This window comes from Enhydra lutris, unplaced genomic scaffold, assembly GCF_002288905.1.
Source record: "Enhydra lutris kenyoni isolate GAN:26980312 unplaced genomic scaffold, ASM228890v2 scaffoldscaffold38, whole genome shotgun sequence".
Classification (NCBI taxonomy): Eukaryota; Metazoa; Chordata; class Mammalia; order Carnivora; family Mustelidae; genus Enhydra; species Enhydra lutris.
In genome coordinates, this window is record NW_019154122.1 from 330,787 (window position 1) to 354,272 (window position 23,486).

Sequence of the window (23,486 nt, forward strand, 5' to 3'; positions counted from 1 at the left end):
TTTTAAACAGTAAATAGGAAGAGGAGGGGGGATGCTGTCAAAATTAGCCATTGACGGTGGTAGAAAATGCCACGGAGGATGTACGGAAATATACACGAAATCCCAAAGCTAAGTATGTGGGGGCCATCTAGCTTAGGGCAAACAGTCCCACCCTCCACAGGCATCACTGTCCAGTGAAGAGCTTTAAGATGGCAGTTGCCATCATCATTATTAGCAAGTGCCTGGTATATACCAGGTGTTGATGATTATGTACAAGACACATTTCGGAAAGTTTTCCAGCAAAAAGTGATAGAAAAAAAACTCAGGTTCTTAAAGGAGCTTTGGTCATGTGGAAAAATATGATATTCATTCCTCACTGATGGTGGATAGTTCAGACTCTGCCGTTTTTCCTTTCACTTGAACAGAACTCCCTCTTTCAATTCTTCATATTCTAATGACCAAGCACAGGACCAAAGCTTCATGACTTGACGGACTTTTTCCAGGAGTTCTGGACTTGGGATTCATGGACAGATTCCAGGGGTTACGTAAACCCCTGACATCTGTTTCGGTGATGAGTACAATTCTATGCAAAATGCCATGTGTTAGAATGATCTGTGCAATTTTTCTAGGGAGATGGTCTATGGTTTCCATCAGATTCTCCAAGAGGATTAAGAAGCCTTGAGTTAAATCATTATTTCCTCCTGGTCATTGTCTTTCTAGACTCAAGAAACAGGAACAGCAGCTTTGGGTTTAAAAGCCTGTGGCGTTGAGACAGTGATTCTGCCCCTCTGTTTCCAGATTTGGAAAACGCAGATACCAAACCTGGGGGATTGCTGGAAGGGTTAAGTACAGAAACATACCGGAATACATCTAACGCACTAACGACCACGCACACTACCCTTATTATCAAGAATTCTAATCAGATGCAGGTGACTCTGCCTCCTATTAAAACCTGTTTCCAGATGTGGTGATCAAAACTGAAAGAACTTCAAATGTTGGCAGAACATATTTTATATAATAGAAAGACAGTGCTACTTTGTTTTTAATCCCTTCTGGAAGAGGCTTGAATTTTGCATACTTTGACTTTTTACAATCTTTTACTAGCTTAATACCGTGAGGGAATAGCCAATCTCTCTGAGAAGTCTCCTGTGTCTCTGTGCAAAGAGATTAGAGACATGTAACTTGAATCCCAGTTCTGTGTCTTATTGGTTATACATCCTTAACAAAAGAATTTTGCTGTATTCACTTAAACAAGTGGGGTGGATGATACCTAGGCCACTGGGATCTTGGGGGCATTAAATGAGATAGTACCTATAAAATGTTCACAGTGCCTGACATATAGTAAACAAGGAGTAGCTACTATATTCATTAACATGCCTATTAGCAAGTGTCTCGTGTAAGCAGTAGGCGGTCAGTCGATGCTAACCTTTTCTTCCATCACATCCAGTCAGACCAGCCCTGAACTCTTTCTTACCTGGAGCATGCTGTGGTTCATCTGGTACTGCAGGATGGCCTCACAGAGGTTCCAGAATGTGTATTCTGGCCACAGAACTGGTTGGAACACCAAGCAGGAGTGGGAAGTCTGGGAAAGCAAGGGGAAGGAAGACAGGATAGTTGAGTAGCATGTAGCTGGAACATACTCCTGGTTCAGGCTTCCAAAGAAGGAGCAGGCTGAGCATGACCCAGGGTCCCAGAGCTGAGAGGGCCCAGGTGCCCTGAGCTGCAGCTACCGCCGTTGCCAACCCCAAAGTGCCTTGCTCATGGGGTGGGGTCATCTGAGGCACCTGTGTGCAGCGAGGCAGAACTACAGCAAGACTAGATCAACATTCCCACCAGGATTTTTCTAAGAGCCAATTTTAGGACTATGAAATAACATCTGGATTATGTTATTGGCTCTTGGCCCTCAGATGTCATGTGAGAGACATGTTGTCTGATAAAAGTCAGCAATGAACAAAGGGTGGCCAGGGCTGTTATTTTTTATTTATTTATTTTTTAAAGATTTTATTTATTTGAGAGAGAGAGAGAGAGCATGAAAGGGGCGAGGGGCAGAGGGAGAAGCCAGCTCCCTGATGAGCAGAGGGCCTGATGTGGAACTTGATCCTGGGACTCCAGGATCATGACCTGAGCCAAAGGCAGTTGCTTAACCAACTGAGCCACCCAGGTGCCCCGGGGCTGTTATTTTTAAGGAGCAGAGCAGGGCACAGTGGCGAAGAGCTTGGGCTCTGGGGCCAGACTACCTGCCTTGGACCCCGGCTCCACCTTTTATCATCCATGTGACCCGAGGCAAGTTACTTAACCTCTCTGGGTCTCGGTCTCCTCAACTGTAAAACTGGCTGACAGGAGTACCTGGTTTTTAAGGTATGATGAAAATTAAACATGATCATGTACACAAAGCAGTCAGACTACAGAGCTGGGTGAACCCTAATAATAATCACTAATGTAAGAGTTCCTTCTGGAACATTCGTGACAGCCATCGCTTGATACCTTCAGTAGTGAGGAATTCAGTGCCTCAAGAGGGCTGACTTTAGTTGTCCGATAGCTTGTTCTGCTAAACCAACGACACCTTCCCTGGAACTTCTACCAAAGTCTCAGGCCTTTGCTCTGGCGCCCCTCAAAGTGACATTCTTTCAAATATTTGAAGGCAAGATTAGAGCTGCCTGTTATTTGTCCCCAAGGTTGTCATGACTTGTTCAGTTTGCCTTTGCCTACAAATGATACATTTTAAGGCAGCAGGGATTGTCTCTGACTTGGTCATTGCCATATGCCCAGCACACAAAGGAGGAACTCAGTATTTCTTTCTCAGAGAATGAACTGTCACCATGCCTCCCTTTTTCAGACCATTATCCTTCACTCATTCCTTACATGGCATGAGTTCCAGATTCCTTGCTATCCGGGTTGGCCACTTCTGCTAAGTCCTCCAGTTTGCCAATGCAGTCTTTTAAAACTCAGTGCCCGGGGGCACCTGGGTGGCTCAGTGGATTAAAGCCTCTACCTTCGGCTCAGGTAATAGTCCCGGGGTCCTGGGATAGAGCCCCGCATCCGGCTTTCGGCTCAGCGGGGAGCCTGTTTCCTCCTCTCTCTCTGCCTGCCTCTCTGCCTACTTGAGATCTGTCTGTCAAATAAATAAATAAAATCTTTAAAAAATAAAATAAAATTCAGTGCGTGGAAGTAAACTTTCCGGACATGATCTGACCCACAGAGCAGACCACCAAACCATAACCTGCACATTATCTCTTTCAATATAGCCAAAGACCAAAAGTATCTTCAGTAGCTAAATCTTTTAAGACTATGGTCCATTGGGGCACCTGGGTGGCTCAGTGGGTTAAAGCCTCTGCCTTCAGCTCAGGTCATGATCCCAGGGTCCTGGGATCGAGCCCCACATCGGGCTCTCTCCTCAGCAGGGAGCCTGCTTCCTCCTCTCTCTCTGCCTGCCTCTCTGCCTACTTGTGATCTCCATCTGTCAAATAAATAAATAAAATCTTAAAAAAAAAAAAAAAAGACTACGGTCCATCAAAATTTCTGGAACTTGCTACAAAGCAGAGTCTCTCCAACCTCTCCTTGAATGGTGATGTGTTTCTTAGGGGCCAAGTTAACAGATGATGGGAGATTTTCAAGCAAAAGCAAACTGATCTGGCTATGAGCTTTCAGGGGACCACAGGGGTAACTGAGCTAAAAGACACAGCAGGCCCCTAAGAGTCTACATATAGTTTCTATCCCTGTGGACTGTGTTTGCATAGACATGGCTGCTTTTCTCCAAAGGAGACAGACCTGTGACTGCAAGGCCAGGTTCTAGCCCAGAGGGGCTGGAGTAGCAGCTGGCAGATTACCAGGGCAGCAGCTTAGGCTCAGGAACACAAGACAGAAGTCCAGTGCTTTGAACAAGGGCACAAGTGAAGTTTTCACCACAGCTGGATAGCCTTGATTTTCCTCTAGGCACTTCGGAGAGCAAGAACCACCCAGGCTGGCAGAGCCAGGGACAGAAGAGGAAGGGACAGCAATGTGACCAGGCACAGCCTGGATACATTTCTCCAGATTCCCGCCCCCCACCCCCACCCCCGTTCTCCGGTGCCAGCGTGGCTGCGAGTGGGGAGGAGCCCTGCTACATCCATCCTGTGGGTGCGATCGCAGTCTTCAGGCTGACACAAACACAACCCCCGTGGTTGCAAACTGCTTACCTGCCAGAGCAAGAAGTCGCTGAGCCTCACTTCCCCAGAAGTCCGTATCAAGATGTCAGGGTGCGGAGAGTGGTTGGTATAGAGGCACTTATCAAGCAGAGACTCAGAGACATCACTAAGGTGAGTGGGGAAGAGACAAGGGTAAGCACACATCTCTTTTCAGATTATTCTCATGGTGAACTCCTACGTCAGGCTTCCCAATTCTTAGAACACCACGAGCCAATATAGGCGGAGGCCCTAAACATTCAAATGAATGTATGATTTTAGTCCTCACAACTACAGGAAGTATTTCGATCCTCATTTTATACATAAGGAAACAGGCTCAGAGAAGATAAATAACTTGCCCAAAGTCATTTCACTGCAGACTAAAACCAGATGCACCCACTAGAACGTGTCCTTCACTTAAGACACCTTATTTTCTACAATGCATACATCTGGGGCACGTGGGAGGTTCAGTCAGTTAAGAGTCTAACTTCAGCTCAGGCCATGGTCTCAGGGTCCTCCGATGGGAGCCCCGAATTGGGCTCTGAGCTCAGCAAGGAATATGCTTCCCCCACTCCCTCTCCCTCTGTCCCTCCCCTGCTCATCTGCATACATACACACTCTCTTTCTCTCAAATAAATAAAATCTTTTTTTTTAAAGATTTTATTTATTTATTTGACAGACAGAGATCACAAGTAGGCAGAGAGGCAGGCAGAGAGAGAGGCGGAAGCAGACTCCCCATTGAACAGAGAGCCCGACGTGGGGCTCAATCCCAAGACCCTGGCAGAGGCTTTAACATACTGAGCCACCCAGGTGCTCCTAAATAAAATCTTAAAATAAGTAAAATAAAATGTACACAACTGACCCTGCAATTTGATACAATACTAAAGCAACTATTTCAATAAAGATAAATCTAAATGCACTGACTGGGAAAGATCAGAGCTAATATTAAATGAAAAAACAAGCTTCAGAAAATATACAGTGCAGAGGCGCCTGGGTGGCTCAGTCAGTTAAGCGTCCAACTCTTGATTTTGGCTCAGGTCATGATCTCAGGGTCATGAGATCATGTCCCATTTTGGGCTCCACAATGGGCATGGTTAAGCCTGCTTAAGATTCTCTCTCGCCTTCTTCCTCTGCCCAACAACTCCCTCTAAAAAAATAAATAAATAAAATAAAAGGAAAAAGAAGAGATAGAGTACAAGGGCATCTGGGTGGCTCAGTTGGTTAAACACTTGCCTTTGGCTCATGTAATGATCCCAGGGTCCTGGGATCGAGCCCTACATTGGGCTCGCTGCTCAGTGGGGAGTCTGCTTCTCCCTCTGCCCTTCCCCTCATGTGCATGCTCTCTCTCTCTCTTCCAAAAATAAGTAAATAAATACAAATTTTTAAAATAAAAATGAAAAATAAAGAAAGAACAAAGTTTAGAAAGACATAAACACCATACTCTCAATGGTGATTACTTTTGGAAGGCTAGATAAATAAGGAAAGACTATCTCTTTTTTACTTTACGTACTTCTGTTATTGTTTGAATGTACTATAAAGAACATTTTTTAGGAGCACCTGGGTGGCTCAGTTGAATAAGTGTCTGCCTTCAACTCGGGTCATGATCCCGGTGTCCCGGGATCAAGTCCTGCATCAGGCTCCCTGCTCTGCAGGAAGCCTGCTTCTCCCTCTGCCTCTCTCTCTCTCTGTTTCTCATGAATAAATAAATAAAATAATTTTTTTAAAAAAGAACATTTTAGAAAAGATTTATTATTTGAGAGAGAGAGGGAGTGAGGTGTGTGTGCGCACAGCGGGGTGGGTAGCAGGAAAGTGGGAGAGAGAATCTCAAGCAGACTCCCTGGTGAGTGCAGAGCTTGACCTAGGGCTCCATCCCAGGACCCCAAGATCATGACCTGAGCTGAAATCAAGAGTCAGCTGCTTAACTGACTGAGCCATCCACGTGCCCCTGAACAGCACTTTTAAAAACTTATAAGTCATGAGGATCTTGAAACACTGCAAAAAATCCATGTTCCTTAAGATTTTAAAAAACAGCAAAAATGATCAGCCCCTGTTAAGAGCTACTTTCTCAAACAGACGGACATTTAGAAAGGAGATGGAATGGAAGAAGAATGGGGACTGCTATCGTTTATCAGAAGTAAAACACTCCTGTCCGTGGAAAGAAGGTATTTGCAAGGCTAGTTGTCCTCTGGTTCTGAGAACACTGTTTACCTGTCCTACCAAGCACCAAGAGGCAGAATTTGGAATCTGTAAGTTGTAAGACTTGTATCTCGGGAGGATCTAGAAGATAAAATTTCTTCGTGGGAACATTCTTCAAGGAGCACAGTTTAAAAAGCAGGGATCTGGGCTGTCTTTTTCCCAACCCCCATCCTCCCACCCCGGTAAGATTTATTTATTTATTTGAGAGAGAGAAGACAGAGAGGGAGCACAAGCTGGGGGAGGGGCACAGGGAGAGGGAGAGAATCTCAAGCAGACTCCCTGCTGAGCACAGAGCCCAGCTTGGGGCTCGATCTCACAACCCTGAGATCACGATCTCAGCTGAAATCAAGAGTTGGACACTCAACTGACTGAGCCACCCAGGCAGCCCTGGGCTGAGCATTTAAAATGAGACTACATTTACAATCTGTGTGCCTTTGGGTCTTCTTTCTGCAAATCACAGAGGGAGTTTTATTTTTTGTGCCATCACAAGGGAAACAGTTTTCACTTATGAACTGCAAGAAGAATTTCCCTGAAAATCAGATTTCCCTGAAAATCTGACAGTCTCATCTTAGCAGCACGGTCTTAATTCTCTAAGAAATCTGAGGCCCTGTATAATAAATCTAATTTCTCAGTTCCCTTTTCTTTGAAATGGGAACATTTGTCCTATCTACTTATAGGTTACTGTGAGGGTCAAATCAAATCAAGTAACAGGGGCGCCTGGGTGGCTCAGTTGATTAAGTATCCAACTCTTGGGGCACCTGGGTGGCTCAGTTGGTTAAGCGTCTGCCTTCGGTTCAGGTCATGATCCTAGGGTCCTAGGATCGAGTCCCACATCGGGTTCCCTGCTCAGTGGAGAGCCCGCTTCTCCCTTTCCTTCTGCCTGCTACTCTGCTTACTTGTACGCTCTTTCTCTGTGTCAAATAAATAAAACCTTAAAAAAAAAAAAAGTATCCAACTCTTGATTTCAGCTCAGGTCATGATCTCAGGGTTGGCCCTGTGTTAGGCTCCCTGCTGGCATGGAGATCTCTCTCTCCCTCTGCCCCCAACCCTAAAAAACAAAAACAAAAACAAAAACAAGTGAAATAACAGATCTGAGTGTACCTCAGGAAGTAACTATAAAGTATTATGTAAATAAAGAAGAAATGTTATTTCCAGTCCCACCACTTTACTGTGTGACTTCAGATCCCCGCTTAATCTCTCTGAGTTTCAAATGTGTCTGCAAAAGGTTTGCTCCATCTACTTCAAGCAGTGGGCAGAATTCTTACCAAAAATGAGGTAACTCTAAGGGGGTAGGAGGAGATAAAATCAACAAAATGAAAATAGAACATCTGCGCTATGGCCAACAAAAACTCATCATTACTTGGCATTAGCTGTCTACATGAAGACTTTAAAGAAATAATGTTCTTTTTTTTTTTTTTTTTTTAAAGTAATCTCTACACCCAATCTGGGGCTGAAACCCACAACCCCAAGATCAAGAGTTTCATGCTCTACCGACTCAGCCAGTCAGGTGCCCCAAGAAGTAATTTCTCTTAAATAAAGTAAAATACCAGCTTTCGCCTACAAAACTAGAGTAGTTTACAATTCTGTTTGGCAAGAATAAGATGAAATGGACACACCCAGATCCTGAGGTAACAAAGCAAAATGCTGATAAGAGTTAAATTTATAGACTTCCTTGTAGCATTACTTGTAATAAGGACAAATTAGAAACAGCCTACATAACCAACAACTTGAATGATAAAGTCAATTAAAGCAAGACACATTCTGCAGCCATTAGAAATGATAAGACAAACGATGAAAAATATGAGGCATAGAAAAGTGCTCATATTACAACATCAAGTGAACAAAAGCATAACGCAGGTCGTAATGTGTTCACAGTGTGATTTCTTTTGTTATAAATATTTATGTCATTATTGGATTTGTGTTTTAAAAAGAGGACTCTGGGGGCGCCTGGGTGGCTCAGTCGATTAAGCGGCTGCCTTCGGCTCAGGTCATGATCCCAGTATCCTGGGATAGAGCCCCACATCAGGCTCCTTGCTCAGCAGGGAGCCTGCTTCTCCCCTGCCTGCCATTCCCCCTGCTTGTGTTTGCTCGCTCTCTCTCTGTGTCAGAAATAAATAAAATCTTAAAAAATAAATAAAACAAAATAAAATAAAATAAAAAGATGACTGGCTGAACTTTGAACCACAATTGATCACTGCTTTCATCACATCAGCTTGTGCCCTGCGCATCCATTAGCGGGACCCAGCAGCACGGGTGACTTATGTGTGTGCATGAACCAGACTCAGAGCTGCCCGAGGGCAAACCCCATGAAACATTCAACTCTGTGTTCTTGCCCTTCTAGCATGGCAACTTCTTGGGATACAGAAAGACTTGATACATGTTTGAATAAATGAGTGAATGAATCACTGAAAACAGATCTCAGAAACAAATACATATTGGTTTTCTGAATGTGAGGAGCTTACAGGCTAAAAAAGTTTTTGACTATGTACTTGCAAACAACCTAGAACGTACACAGGTAACAGACATTGTCACAACTTGATGGGAAAAATCAACTCAGTTGATTAAACTCACACACACATATCTAAGCAAACAGTAAGACCTACAAAGACATCCTAAAAATCAAAGTGTTACCAGGAGCGTTGCTGATCCTGGAAGACCTAAATTTTCATCTTTCTATATCCAGTAGTTTGTAAATCCTCTCTGACGAACATTTATAAAAGTATGTCCATATTGAGGCTCCGATTAGCCCAGTCCAAGTAACACTAACCTTTCTAAGCTTGCAGCCTCCTTCCCTGGCAACTCTGACCCACCCACACCATATCTATCTGCTTGACTAATCCCACGTAGGCAGGTTCCTAAGCCATGTAAGGCAAAGAAAATTAATATGGGAAAACTTCCTAGGCAAGAAAGACAAGATAAAGGTCAGTGGTTGTCGCTGTGGTATGAGTATCAAGAACACGGAACTAAGAGGCTTGATCAGAGTTTAGTCCCAGGCAAGAATACACACAAATCTACTAGCCAAAACCTTTCTTTCCAGCATAAACATTTGTCTCTTTAAATGAAACATTAACCGGAAAGCACAGTAATACTGTGAACAACTATGAAATCACCCCATAGGTCAAGAATCAGAAAATCACAATAACCTGCATCTACTCATACAACCCTGTTCCTCTTCGTCTCTCATCTTCCTGCCCGCCCCCCACTGACTTAACCAGCATCTTAATTTCTTCCCCAACAGTTCACCTTCAATCCATAGCTTCATTGACCTCTCTACAGCATTCGACACTGTTGCTCCCACCAATGCCCCCTTCCTCCCAACCTGCACCAGCAAAGTCCCTCTTCTCTTGGCTTCCGTAATACCGACTGCCTGGTTTTCTTCCTGCCTTTCTGGTTGTTCATCCTTTTTTTCCCTTAAGGCTTCTTCTCCTCTACCCAGCCAGCACAAGTCAGAGTTTCTCAAAACTCCATCCTTGGCCCTCTCCCCCTCTCATTCTAGACTCTCCTCGATGTCCTCATGCCCTCTTTGCTTTGGTTACCGACTCACAGGTGACCTCCACACCGTTACGTCCAGTCCCCACCTCTCCTCGCAAACTGTAGACCTGACATCTATGTTCAACATCTACAGTTTATCCCAAATCAAACTGCTGACCTTCTTTCTCAAACTGGATCCTCCCTCAGAGATCCCTAGCACAGGGAAGGGCACCGCTGTGCACTGTTTCGGAAGTCAAAAATCCTGGAGTCTCACATAACACATCTTTTTCCCAGACCTGGCCCATGAAGGCCTCTCAATTTTATCTACTTCATAACACTCAATGCAGTCTACTTGACTTCTTCCTCCTCCACCACCACCACACAAGCTCCATTCCAGGTAATCCCTACCTGAATTATCCCAACAGCCTTTCTGTAACTGACAACCTCCTCACACTACTACTGCCTCTTTCCTGGGTTACTGCTTTTCCTTCCTTCTCTGGCCACTTATCATTTCCCTAGCAAAGCCTTCCCTACCAGGTCTATTCCTCTTACTCTAAATTCTTGTTGTACCACGCACGGATGCTTTTATAACATTGGTCACCATTATAATGTATGTCAATGTGTATAATATTGATTATGGCCTGTTCCCCTTACCAGAGCTCCCTGAGCACAGGAAATACATACTTTTATTTTTGCTACTGTACCCGCTCTGTACAACAACGTGCTTGGCCTACATATATGTGGCATTTTAAAAATGTTTGTTGAGTGAAAAAATGATTGAATGAATGAGCTATGTGGCACAGAAAACCACCCAGCTGTTGGAGAGGAAAAGGATTTACAGAATAGCCTTAAAAACAGTCTCCTTTTGTGCTTATCTAATTCCATTCTCACTGAGCAACTTTCTGATCGTTAGTTTCGCAGATAAATCTAATTATACCCAAGAAAGGAATCAGACAAATTCCTGAGTCCCAAAGTCCAGGTGACAGAGGAAAGGGACAGGCACTCTGGAATCAGACAGCTCTAGAGATGAGTCAGCTCTGGCACTCACTAGCAGAATGGCCTGGGGAAAGCCGTTCAATGCTCAGCTCAGGTTTCTCATCTATAAAATGGAGAAAACACCTGAACCTCTCACACATGAGATCAAGGACTAAGTAAAATACAGAACATAACACATCGCCTGTGTTATTTTTGCTGTTGTTTTACTTTTGCTATTATTAGCTCATTAATAATATTACTAAATGTTACACTAACAATAACATGAAGGGACTGAGAGGCTAGATGGCTTCCAAAATCTCTCAAGCTCTAATAGTTAGGATTCCACATGCTGCTTGGAATGAATAATTGTCTTTTTGGAAAATACCTGAATTTTGCATGAAACTGTAAAATGAGAGACCTAAAGGACTTTACCCCGCATGAGCTGCATTCCTGAAAAATCATTTGAGGGCAAACACTGCCAAAGGGCCAGAAAGACATCTTTTTTTTTTTTTTTCTTTTAAGATTTTATTTATTTATTTATTTATTTATTTATTTATTTATTTATTTAAGATTTTATTTATTTATTTGACAGGCAGAGATCACAAGTAGGCAGAGAGGCAGGCAGAGAGAGGGAGGAGGAAGCAAGTTCCCTGCTGAGCAGAGAGTCTGATGCGGGGCTCGATCCCAGGACCCTGAGATCATGACCTGAGCTGAAGGCAGGGCCTTAACACACTGAGCCACCCAGGCGCCCCTATTTATTTATTTTTTAAAAGATTTTGCTTTTAAAGTAATCCCTACACCCAACATGGGGCTTAAACTCATGACCTCTGAGATCAAGAGTCCCATGCCCCACTGACTGAGAGCCCCATGCTCCATGGAGGACATCTTTTCTTTTCTTTTTTTTTTTTAAGATTTTATTTGAGAGAGACAGAGATAGTACACATGAGCAAGAGGGAGAGAGGGAGAAGCAGATTCCCTGCTGAGCAGGGAGCCCGATATGGGGCTTGATCCCAGGACCCCGAGATCATGACCTAAGACAAAGTCAGACACTCAACCTACTGAGCCACCCAAGTGCCCTGGAGGCCATCTTTTTAAAAAAATTTGTGAATGCCATCTGGGTGGCTGTCGGTGAGGCCTTCGGCTGAGGCTGTGATCTGGCAGTCCTGGGACGAGGCCTGGTATTGGGCTCCTTCCTCAGTTGGGGGGGTCTGCCTCTCCTTCTCCCTCTGCCCCCCACCCCTGCTCATTCTCTAGCTCAAATACATAAATTTTTAAAATCTTTAAAAAAATATATTAATTCCAGAGGCACCCGGTTGGCTCCATCAGTGGAGCATGAGACTCTTGATCTCGGGGTCATGACTTCAAGCCCCACGTTAGGTGCAGACTTATTTAAAAATAAAATCTTAAAAAAAAATTAATTCCAATATAGTTAACATGAGTGTTATATTAGTTTCAGGTGTAAGGACATCATTTTTTAGTGAATGCCACAGCTTTGCTACCTGCTACACCATTTTTCTGGCACTTCCTGGGTTATGGTGAACACAGAAATTCTGAAGTAGGCTACGGCAAGCCTATCCTAAGCTCTGTGTGGGAGGGTCGTGCCCCTCACTCTGTCTACATGCAACCCTCATTTGACTTCCAGCCCAAGGACATGGCTTAGGAGGGGCAAGCCTGGCTTCCCTATCGGTTACCATGTTAAACAAGCAGGGATACCTGGGATCCAGCAGGCCCTGCTCCACTCCCCAGGCCATCTCTCTCACAGCATTACTGATCTCATGACGGGATGTGTAAGCAAAGCAGACATTCAGGAAACACCTGAGAAGGGAAAAAGAGAATAATTTACCAGAGGAAGGGACTAAGTCACTGTCTGTAGAGTATTGCTTCCCCAGAAGAACACACACACACACCTCAAATGTGAATCATGGATATCTCTGAAAGGTGAGATCATGAATTCTTTGCGTTTTCCAACTTTTCTTAGAATAAACATGTTACTAATTTTGTAATAAGACGAACACTAAATGACCCTTTTGCCCCTAACCCTCTCTCCTACTGCCAACCAGCTTTCAGAGGACGTGAATTCACTGTGATACTAATACAAGCAAAGTAGAACAGGAAGGAAATTTGATGCAATCCAGCCCACTGCCAAATACATATCATATTCCAAAGGCCTCATGAAATATACGTATTATATTCCAAAGGCACACCTCATGAAATTTGATTACTGAACTCTGGTCACCTCTGCATCTGCATGACCTCCCAATGTCAGCCTCTCCATGGGTTAAAGGAGTGGGACAGAGAAAGATTTTCTTGAAGGATCTGCCTTCAGAGACAGAGATATACCATAGACGGAAACAGAATATATTATAATACAGGGTATCAGACAGGTCCTAGAGAACTCTGATCCAGAGCTCAAGGCCACATCCATAGCTTATCCACCCTATAATGCTCATTTCCACCCTAGCCCGTCAAGTAAAAAACTATTACATATATGTGCATATGTAACCTATGTATATATATGTATCATGGAGGGTAGGCGCATAGAGGAGGAAGAGGATGAAACACTGTATGTGTATGTTCGCACACATTTGATGAGGCAGTAAGAATCATCTCTGGCCTGCCCTGCAAATGGAAGAGGCCTCTAAGCATCCCCAACCCCTCCTGGCCTCTTGTACCAAATGCGTACCAAGAAAGCCCAGCATGTCTCCCTGAAGCTAAAAGGGAGTCAGAGACCACTCTGGGATGCTCCGGGGAAATGGGAACACTTACTTGTTATAGTTCTTGGTGGCCTGCACCGCCTGTGCAATCAGCTCCTGGAGATCCAAGGGCAACAAATGCAGATCGCCCAGGACCCGGATACACACCCCATGCTTCTGCAGTTTCTCCCTGATCAGGAAAAGGAGGCAGGGTTGGGACAGAGAGCCCGTGGACCTAGAGAACTGCTTACACTCAACTCCCAGTTCCTAAGTGCTGCCCTGTGTGTCGGGCACTGTCCCGGGTGCACAGTGTCACCGCATCCCCTCAATGACTCTGACCCGAGTCTGCCACATTCCCCATTCTACTGCAGGAGATGGACACTCAGACAGGCAGGCAGACACGGCCCAAGGTCAGCTGGCCATTAAGGGCAGTATCAGAACTGAAAGCCAGGTCTGCCTGATTTAAGAACCTGAACCCAAATTCTTTACCACACATCACACTGCTTCATGTGTCCTTCTCAGCAAGTTACGTTTTATATATCCTGTCCCGTTCTGACAAGGGAGTAAACTGAAGGGCAGAAGCTATACTGTTCGTTACTTCCGTACCTTCTGGTAAAAGATGTTAATAACAGCAACATCTCAGATTTATTTTATTTTATTTATTTTTTAGATTTTATTTATCCACCCAACGGAGAGAGAGAGAGATCACAAGTAGGCAAAGCAGCAGAGAGAGAGAGGGAAGCAGGCTCCCCGCTGAGCAGAGAGCCTGACGCGGGGGCCGATCCCAGGACCCTGAGACCACGGCCCAAGCCGAAGGCAGAGGCCCAGCCCATTGAGCCACCCAGGCACCCCCTCAGATTAATTTTATGTTTACTAAGTGCCAGACACTGGTCTAAGTGCTTTACACGCATCAGTACGTCCTATCCTTACACCAGTCTTTAAGGGAGACAATATTATCATTCCTCTTTTACAGACGAGGAAACTGAGGCACAGGGAGGCTAGGCAATTTACTCAACATCAGACAGGTGGTGAGTGGAAAGCTGAACATGAACCTAGGGAGCCTGGTTCCTGGGCCTGTCCTCTTGGATCATGGCATCTCGCTGCCTCCATACAGTTATTCCCAAACTCTGCACAGTGGGCATGAATTCAGTTACCCAACCAGCTCCCCTCACCTGGGGTCACTATGGAAAAACTGAATGACAAGTGTTTGTTAAATGGGAACTTAATAACAAGAAGATTCTGTAGGCGGGCAGGTCCTTGAGATCCCTGGTCCAGAGTGCAAGGCCGCATCCACAGCGGGTCCACTCCATAACCCACATCACTCTGTTTCCAGAGTGAAGCAAGATCTAGCCACCTGTTTTCATGAATCCACCGAAGCTGCTATAGTAGACAAATGAATACTCGGGATCAAGGCAAAACCAGAATGAAAAGAGCTAGATTCAAATCCTAGAGGCAGCCCTTACTGGATGACCTTGTATAACAGCCTCTCTCAGCCTCAGTTTCCCATACCCTGTGAACTGGGGTAATAACCATCCCTGTCATACTCTCCACAGTGGCCTGTGTTGAGGGAGAGAATGTACCTGAAAGTGCTTACTCTCAGACAACAGTCAGGTTACTTGAGTGAGGTCTACAGGAAAGGAGAGGCAAAAGCCCTGGCAAGGAGCCAGGAGACCCGGGTTCCCAACCTGGTTCTGCCATGAGCTGGCAGGGGAGGTTTCCATACCATGGGCATGCCTTGTGCTTCTATCCACTAGGGCTGTCTCCCAACTGATGAAACTGAACTAGTCCCGTGAACTCATTAAAGAACTCATTCTTTAAGTCACACTTTAAAAAGAAGCCCAGGGGTGCCTGGGTGGCTCAGCTAGTTAAGTGCCTGCCTTCAGCTCCGGTCATGATCTCAGTGCCCTGAGATCGAGCCCTGCATAGGGCTCCCTGCTCAGCTGAGAGCCTGCTTCTCCCTCTTCCTCTGCCTGCCACTCCCCCTGCTTGTGTTCTTCCTCATTCTGTTAAATAAACAAATGAAATCTTAAAAAAAACAAACAAAAAAGACACCAAAAAACCAGAAGCCTAATATATAAAATAGATAAATGCCAACCAGCACCCTGTGCCCCCTTCCCTCTGGCTTCTTTGCACACCCACTCCTCAGAACTCTGAGGTTCTACTGCACATTGCTGGAAAACCACTGAAAACATTTCTTCTTGTTCTGTCCAGGACTTTAGAACTTAAGACCATTTTCTCTCCTACTGACTGATCAGAGCAATCTCAGAGGCACCTCTACTGCCATGCATGTTGATCTCTCAGGAACTGTAAGATTACCTCCTGTCTTTCGGAGCAGAGTAGCAGACAACACCTCAGCTCTAGAGTTGGAAAGGTCTTATCTGTCTTGCCTCTGCCTGTCTGATAGCTGTGTGATCCAGGAGACACACCTAAACTTCTTTGGTTTTCACTTTCCTCCTCTCTACAACTGGGGTAATAATAATCTCTTTCTCACAGGATAATGTGAATATTAAATGAAAATACATGCCAGGCTTAGGGCCTGGCACACAGTATAAGCACTTTAAAAAGGTCGGATCAGAAAAATTTCTGTACATGTGACGTACAGAAGAATTCGAATACCTGGGAAGTGCCCCGAATGCCTCCAAACCCAGCCCTTGCGGGGGGAACTCTGAGCCACACGGGCTCTGCTGGGGACCAGGAAGCTAGGTCTGTGGCCAAATCTCATTATCCTATTATGGACAGAGAGAATCCTAGCTACCTTCCCCAACCCAAAACCCACCCTGGAACAGAAATGACAAAACTGGGCCACCTGGGTGGCTCAGTGGGTTAATCCTCTGCCTTCGGCTCAGGTCATGATCTCAGGGTCCTGAGATCGAGCCCCGAATCGGGCTCTCTGCTCAGCAAGGAGCCTGCCTCCCCCTCTCCCTCTGCCTCTCTGCCTACTTGTGATCCCTCTCTCTCTCTCTCTGTCAAATAAATAAATAAAATAAAAATCTTAAAAAAAAAAAAAAGAAAGAAAGAAATGACAAAATTGTTCTAGGCCCAGCTCCACGAATGCCCTAGGCTCTCTGTTCTCTCATCCCCCTGGGTCCTGGTACAGGGAAGAGCTGGGCAGAAAAGGGTTGTAATGAAGACTGGAGCAGTCCTGGCTGGGGAGGTTTCCACACTTGGAAGCAAATCATCTCCATCAAACTTCCTCTTTTTCCCTTTCCAGCCTTGCTCCCTAAGTTAGTTTAAACTTAGTGACAGCTAAGAACAGTACTGAGTCTTCCCCATAAAGGCCTCATACACATCATTCTGTCCCTTCCAAGAGAATATATAGGGCAGCATGGTAATGTTTTAGGATGATTACATGGCAGAAAAGGTCTTTTCCAACATTTCTCTGATGCTACCCCCGTGATCATAGTTTATTGGTTGTGGGGTAGAAATGTAAAGTGGGCTATTCATTAAGGGCTTTAGTTCATTCTGGTCTGCTCTCGTGAAGCAGTGAAAGGCGGACTACAGAGAGTAGAAAGAGGCCCTATCTAATGGATTTCAATTCCTGGTTTCAGTTTTGCTTGAGGCTGGTTATACTTGTCCTTGAATTCTGTGAAATATCTCTATATCATCAGATAAACATCTACTTAAAAAAAAAGGGGGGGGGAAACTAGCTTACATTGATGCCATCAGAGATCTAACATTAAAAGGCTTTAGAGTTCCTTAAATAAGCCTGAGATAAGAGGGGTGAGGGTTATAGTGTCCAAGCACACTCCCCACTCCCATAAAATCTTACTGTTCTTCCATCAAGCGGCGGAACTTCTGACGGGCCAGATCCATTAGCCCGTCTACCTCACTCTTGGAGCGTTTGAAGTTCTCAATGCTGAATGCGTAGACCGTCACCTCTAGGATGCCCAGGTTCAAACACCAGCGCAGGGTCTGAGAGGGAGAAGGCAAGGAGCTAGGGTACGAGGAAGAGCAGGGAGGCAAATTAAGGGATGCCTCCGCTCCCACTCCGCACTGGAGGTGAGAGGCAGACTTTTCTCCTCCCCAAACCAGGTAAAGCTAGGATAACCCCAGTGTTTCTGTCAGAATAACAAACCAAGTAAGCAGAAAGCCACCACTTGAGAAACTGAAAAATGTGAACTTAATGAGTAAACTGTGGTTTATTAGAAAGAACTCTTTACCGACAAGAGTCAAGATCTGGGTTCCAGTCCCCAACTCCAACGTGCACTTGCTGTGTGAGGGTAGGCAAATCATTTAACTTCTATGCGCCTAACTCTCCTTATCTGTAAAACAGGAGCACCGTCCATCACTCGCAAGGTGGCTGAAGGACAATATAAAACACAAGGTATTAGGGGCACCTGGGTGGCTCAGTCAGTTAAGCATCTGACCTCAGCTCAGGTCATGATTTTAGAGTCCTGGGAATGAGCCCCACGTCAGGCACCACATCAGTGAGGAGTCTGCTTGTCCCTCTTCCTCTGCTCCCTGCCCCCCTGATCATTCTCCCCCTCTCTCTAATAAATAAATAAAATCTAAACAAACAAACAAACAAACAAACCCACACACAAGGAATTATTACTCTCGACATAAGCTCATTTTTCTTGTTAGATTGAGAGGCTGATGAGTTATAAGAATAAAGGCAATCGAGGGGCGCCTGGGTGGCTCAGTGGGTTGAGCCGCTGCCTTCGGCTCAGGTCATGATCCCAGGGTCCTGGGATCGAGTTCCTCATCGGGCTCTCTGCTCAGCAGGGAGCCTGCTTCCCTTCCTCTCTCTCTGCCTGCCTCTCTGCCTACTTGTGATCTCTGTCAAATAAATAAATAAAATCTTAAAAAAAAAAAAAAAGAATAAAGGCATCGAGTACACAGCTGTGTAGCATTAAATCTAGAAAGGGTTTTCACATACATTATTTCATTCCATTCTCTGAAAAACCTCTTGAGAATGGCGCTGCTGACTTCATGTCTACTCTATAGAGGAGAAAAACTGAGGCTTGGACAGTGGAAGAAATGTGTCAGAAGGCTATGACTCCACTGTATGAATCCATTATATAAGGTTCTAGAACAGCAAAAACTAACCTCTAGTGATAGAAATCAGAATAGTGGTTGCCTCAAGAGGGGAAGAGGAGGTGGGACAGGGTTTGACTGGGAGAGGAGGGGCATAAGGGAACTTTCTGGAGAGATGGAAATGTTCTATATCTTGACAGGGGTATGGATTAGACAGGTAAATGCAACGGTCAAAACAAAATGCAGAAAAATGTGCATTTCACCGTATGAAATTATACCTCATTGAAAAGAGAAGTGAAACTCATATTTAAACCCAGTCCTTGGGGCACCTGGGTTGCTCAGTGGGTTAAAGCCTCTTCGGCTCGGGTCATGATCCCAGGGTCCTGGGATCAAGCCCTGCATCGGGCTCTCTGCTCAGCAGGGAGCCTGCTTCCTCCTCTCTCTCTGCCTGCCTCTCTGCCTACTTGTGATCTCTGTCTGTCAAATAAATAAATAAAATCTTTTCAATAAATAAATAAATAAACAAACAAACAAACCCAGTCCTTTGGGGGTGCTCTAACCCAGAACCACTAAAGGCAGAGAACTAACTAGAGCTGAGACTAACAGTGTTGAGATAGGGAGCCTGGAGGTTAAGGGTAAGGAACAGAAGACATTCAATCAGAACTGAACCTAAAGAAACAAGGCTGAAGCGAGCTGCCTTTCTAATCCCTTAACAGACATACACACAACCCAGTTCATTGGCACCTGGGGAAAACTACCAGTGAGAACCTGACACTTCAACAGACTCAGGCTCCACAGATGACAGGCACAGCTGGGGCGGAACCTACCACCGACCAGTCATTATAGCGGCGAATGGTAACAACGCCAACTTTTTGAGCACTTTATGCCAAAACCGTTGCCACACACTCTTCATAGTGCCATCTTATTTCATCCTTACATAATCTCCGAAAGTAGAGATTATTATTGTCCTCATTTTACTGATGAAGAAACGGAGGCAAAGAGAAGCTGTCTAACTTGCTGTAGGTCACAGAGTCGGGAAGTGGTAGAGCAGGGGTGCCCACAAGTTCTGAGTGATTCCAGAGCTTAAGCTCCCAAGCACTGGGCCAAACTGCCTTTTACTTAGTCACAAAAGAGAAGCTGGGATCAACAAACCTAAAGACCTCCTCAGGGTGTTCAACTGAGTCCCACAACCACTCACTCAAGGCAAAAAGTATCACTGCCCTGGCATCAGGCCATGTTCTTGTGCTGGGAAGCTGAAGGCTGTCCAGACCGAATTTCCATCCTTCTTAAAGTCAGCTTCACAACGACAGACCACATCCTGTTCTTATAGTTAAATTTAATGTTTTCCAATTTGCAACATGCATTAAAAGCATAAAATCCCCTTGGCCTTTGTTTCCAGTGATGACCCAGGCTGTCTGGCACTCTTCCCAGTTTAAGCACTAAAAGGCCTCAGTCAAACCGGGATAGGCAGTCACCCTACCTTTGCTCCAGAAATGTTACATCCAAGAATTTATTCTAAAATGGAACTATTTATAAGATCAGATAATAGTGGAGCAGCTAAACAAATTACATCAGATCCTGGTAATAAAATATTCTATAGGCATTAAAACACATAGTTACAAAAGCTACATATCAACCTTGGAAAAGGACTTGCCAAAATACCCCACAAAATAAGGTTACTAAAAATACACGTGTAATTTCACAAATATTAAGTCATGTTAGAACATATTACAAGGACTGGGGTGATGCACAGAAAACGATAAACTGCCGGTTTACTGAGGTGGTAAGAGAAGTCAATTTTGTTCTTATTTCTAATTTTCTGTGATGATTCACTATATAACTTAATTTCTGTTCATGTTGATATGAGACCTAAGCAGGCAAGCAAACAACAGACAAACAGCTGTTAAAAAAAAATATATATATATATATCCTCTCCATAGTAAACTCAGGGCCTGATTCTGTAGCTATTGTCCAATTCTCCACACACTATTCCCACTGGGTTCTGCCGCCCACACTCACCTCGGCCAGCTTGTTGAAGCCCTGTGAGTGGCCTTCCTGCCGCTCTACCTGGCACTTCCTGGCATAGCGACGGTTACCATCCATTATAAAGGCAATGTGTTTGGGCATTGGGCCCGCCTGTGAAATAAGAAGACAAATAATGCACTCAGGGAGACACTAAACCCCTGGCTGAAAGGCTTGACTTAGATGATAAGAGCCCCCATGAGGAAGGAACTGGGTATATTTTGAGCTGCTGGCTCAATAAATTGGTATTAAGCACTTTTACCTATTTATATAAATTCATTTATATTGAGCACTTACTACATGCCAAGTATTATATGAGGCTTTTTATACTTCATCTCAGTTTTTCCTTTGTATAAACCTATAAAGTAAATAGTATTAGCTTCATTTCACTGGTGAAAAAATAGGCTCAGAGAGGTCAAGTGACTTGCACAAGTCACACAGCTAAGAAAAGTCCAATGGTTATTCAAACTGAGGTCTGTATGCTTCCAGAGTTCATCTTTTAACCATACGCACTTGACCACCACTTTGGTTTCATGTCTCCACCTGGAAGGCACAGGAACGATATTGATGGCTACGGCCCAGTGGTAAGGGTATCCTCCACAGATAAGAAGAAGCTACTCTATCCGACCACAAAAGGGGGGTCAATGTTGTTGCTTCCCTAATCACACATGAGAAGCCGAACACTGGGATTTTCATCAAAATGTAAATGTCAGGAGCCATTTCAAAGCGAACAAATAAGACAGTTTGGGGACCCAATAAAATGTTTTATATGGCTTAGAGTAACCTTTTGTTGTCCATCACAGCAAAAATGCACTCCTTAGCCTAATTTCCCTCACTGAAGGGCCTCACCACTAGTTTCCCCACACCTCTCCAACATTTTCAGCTTTTGTCCTCCACGTCTTTTTTTTGTTTTTTTTTAAAGATTTATTTATTTATTTATTTATTTATTTGATAGAGAGAGAGAGATCACAAGTAGGTAGAGGCAGGCAGAGAGAGAAAAGGGGAAGCAGGCTCCCCGCTAAGCAGAGAGCCCGATATGGGTCTCGATCCCAGGTCCCTGAGATCATGACCTGAACCGAAGGCAGAGGCTTAACCCACTGAGCCACCCAGGCGCCCCTCTCCACGTGTAGTCTTAAAAAAAGAAAAATTCCAGTCAAGTCATGCAGCTTATTCTTCCTAACATGTGACTGCAGTGGTTCCCCAGGAAGATGCTTTCTGTTTCCCCGCCTGCCAGAGATCACTTGGCATTTGTGTATGAATGTGCGGTGGGGGGATGGGGTACAAGGCTTGCTGACTCATAAGTTCACTGCTACACACTGCCTGACAGATTGCTGAAAGACAAAACCAGGCTGACTGGCTTCAATCTCAAACCTGTTATAGGCAGAAAATATAACATTGTTGTGATTCCCCAGAGAAAAGCGGAGGCAAAATCTGGGTAAGGGGTGTAGGAAATAGAATGACCGTAGTCTTCAAACAGCTGAAAACAGCCCCAATAACAGCAGTCATTAAAAACTGCTAGACACTGCTGTTTTCAGTCTGTGTTTCATCTCATCCTCAAAACAACCATATGAAATAACATGGTTAGTAGATGATAGACTAAGACTTCCATTTTGTTTGTCTCTAGAGTCCACACTCCTAACCGTTACGCTCTACTGCAACATCAAGGAATGATTATTCTATCTAAATCCAGAGAACAGTGCAAGGAAAAGTAGATTAAAGTTCCAAGTTAACAAATTTCAGCTCCCTATAAGGAAGACCTAACGGTCTAGGTTACTCAATGATATTGGGAGGTCCTGGGGTTCCTAAAAGTGTGAACGTTAGGACAATAATCTGCCAGATGTAGACCTGGAAGTTACTTTGCAATTCAAACACTCATTGGCTCCATTATTAAATTCCACTTAACGTCATGTGTTACTCAATTTTAATAACAGGTTTTGACACAAGATTACCCAACTAACCAGGAGGACAAGTGGTACTCACCTTTATGATGTTGGCACAGAACCGTTCCCAAAGTGACAGCTCTCCTTCCTTGATCCATGACATAGCTCCTGCCCTGGCAGATGAGCCCAGAACAAGAAGACACCAGACAGGTAACCCTGGATAAACAAGAAAGATAATAAATCACCAGAGCTTGCAAACTGCTTTGGATGACTTTGCAGATATTTATCTGGACTGTGGAAAGTGGCTAGGTTTAGGATCCAAAGACCCTGGTCTGTAATTCTTCACCACCCAGAGTTTATAAGCCAATGAGACCTTTGGGGCAGAGGCCTTTCCTTGGTTTTGGCTTGGTGGACCTTGCTGCTATCCCCTCTTCCTCGGCATCTGCACTGACTGTTCTTGAACATCCCAGTCCGCTTCCTGCCACATCGTAGTGCCTACTTCCTGATCCTTCCCCGGTTTCTTTCTTCTCCATCTTCCCCGAGACCGTTTCCCATTCCGCGCACCAATACACTAATCCTTTCAGGTGTCGCCTCCGTCACCTCCAATCTCAATATTCTCCAAATTATTTATTCCCTCACTCATCTCTTCCACTGTCCCCTCTGTTTCTCCCACAGCCGCCTCCCCGCCCAGCAGTCTCGCCTCTCGCCCACCGCTTGAATCCAGCACCTGCTCCGAACCGCCCGGCGCCTTCCAACTGCTCCACTGCCTCAAGACGTGGCGCTGGAAGAACACGTCATCGTTGGGCGCTGGAACACGCCCCCTCTGTCAACCAATGGGCGGGGCTCCGCCCTGCGCCTGCGGGCTGGGAGGAGGGGCGGTGCTAGCGTTGCGGGCGAAATTCGCACTCCGGGGATCCGAGAGGAGGATGGAGGGAGAGAGGTGCAGAGGTGGAGACCAGGCGAAAGACCGAGCGCCGCGCTCACGAGACCGAGGGGGCGGGGGAGCGGGATACGGGCCAAGTGGCGGGGACTCGGCCGGGAAAGGCGGGATCCAGATCACCTGGGGAAGCAGGGAGGTCTGTAGAACCAGATCAGAGGCGTCCGGCAGGCTGCCCCACAGGGCAAGAATTCGG

At 45.1% G+C, this 23,486-nt stretch overlaps 1 protein-coding gene across 3 annotated transcripts in view; it reads right to left on the reverse strand.

Moving 5' to 3' along the window:
• The window catches only part of LOC111154780 (dehydrodolichyl diphosphate synthase subunit), a 31,270-nt gene extending 8,103 nt beyond the window's left edge, over window positions 1-23,167 (reverse strand). For 2 of the 3 annotated variants that reach the window (XM_022514688.1, XM_022514686.1), the window contains exons 1-8: window positions 23,081-23,167; window positions 22,454-22,569; window positions 20,471-20,587; window positions 17,244-17,386; window positions 13,548-13,664; window positions 12,495-12,596; window positions 4,155-4,269; window positions 1,454-1,561 (exon numbers count right to left, since the gene is read on the reverse strand). In XM_022514688.1, coding sequence (XP_022370396.1) covers window positions 1,454-1,561; window positions 4,155-4,269; window positions 12,495-12,596; window positions 13,548-13,664; window positions 17,244-17,386; window positions 20,471-20,587; window positions 22,454-22,516 — 765 coding nt within the window. In that variant the 5' untranslated portion in view covers window positions 22,517-22,569; window positions 23,081-23,167. Of the gene's footprint in view, window positions 1-1,453; window positions 1,562-4,154; window positions 4,270-12,494; window positions 12,597-13,547; window positions 13,665-17,243; window positions 17,387-20,470; window positions 20,588-22,453; window positions 22,570-23,064 lie in introns of all 3 variants that reach the window. The other variant, XM_022514687.1, reaches the window with a different exon arrangement.
• Window positions 23,168-23,486: the final 319 nt, after the last annotated feature.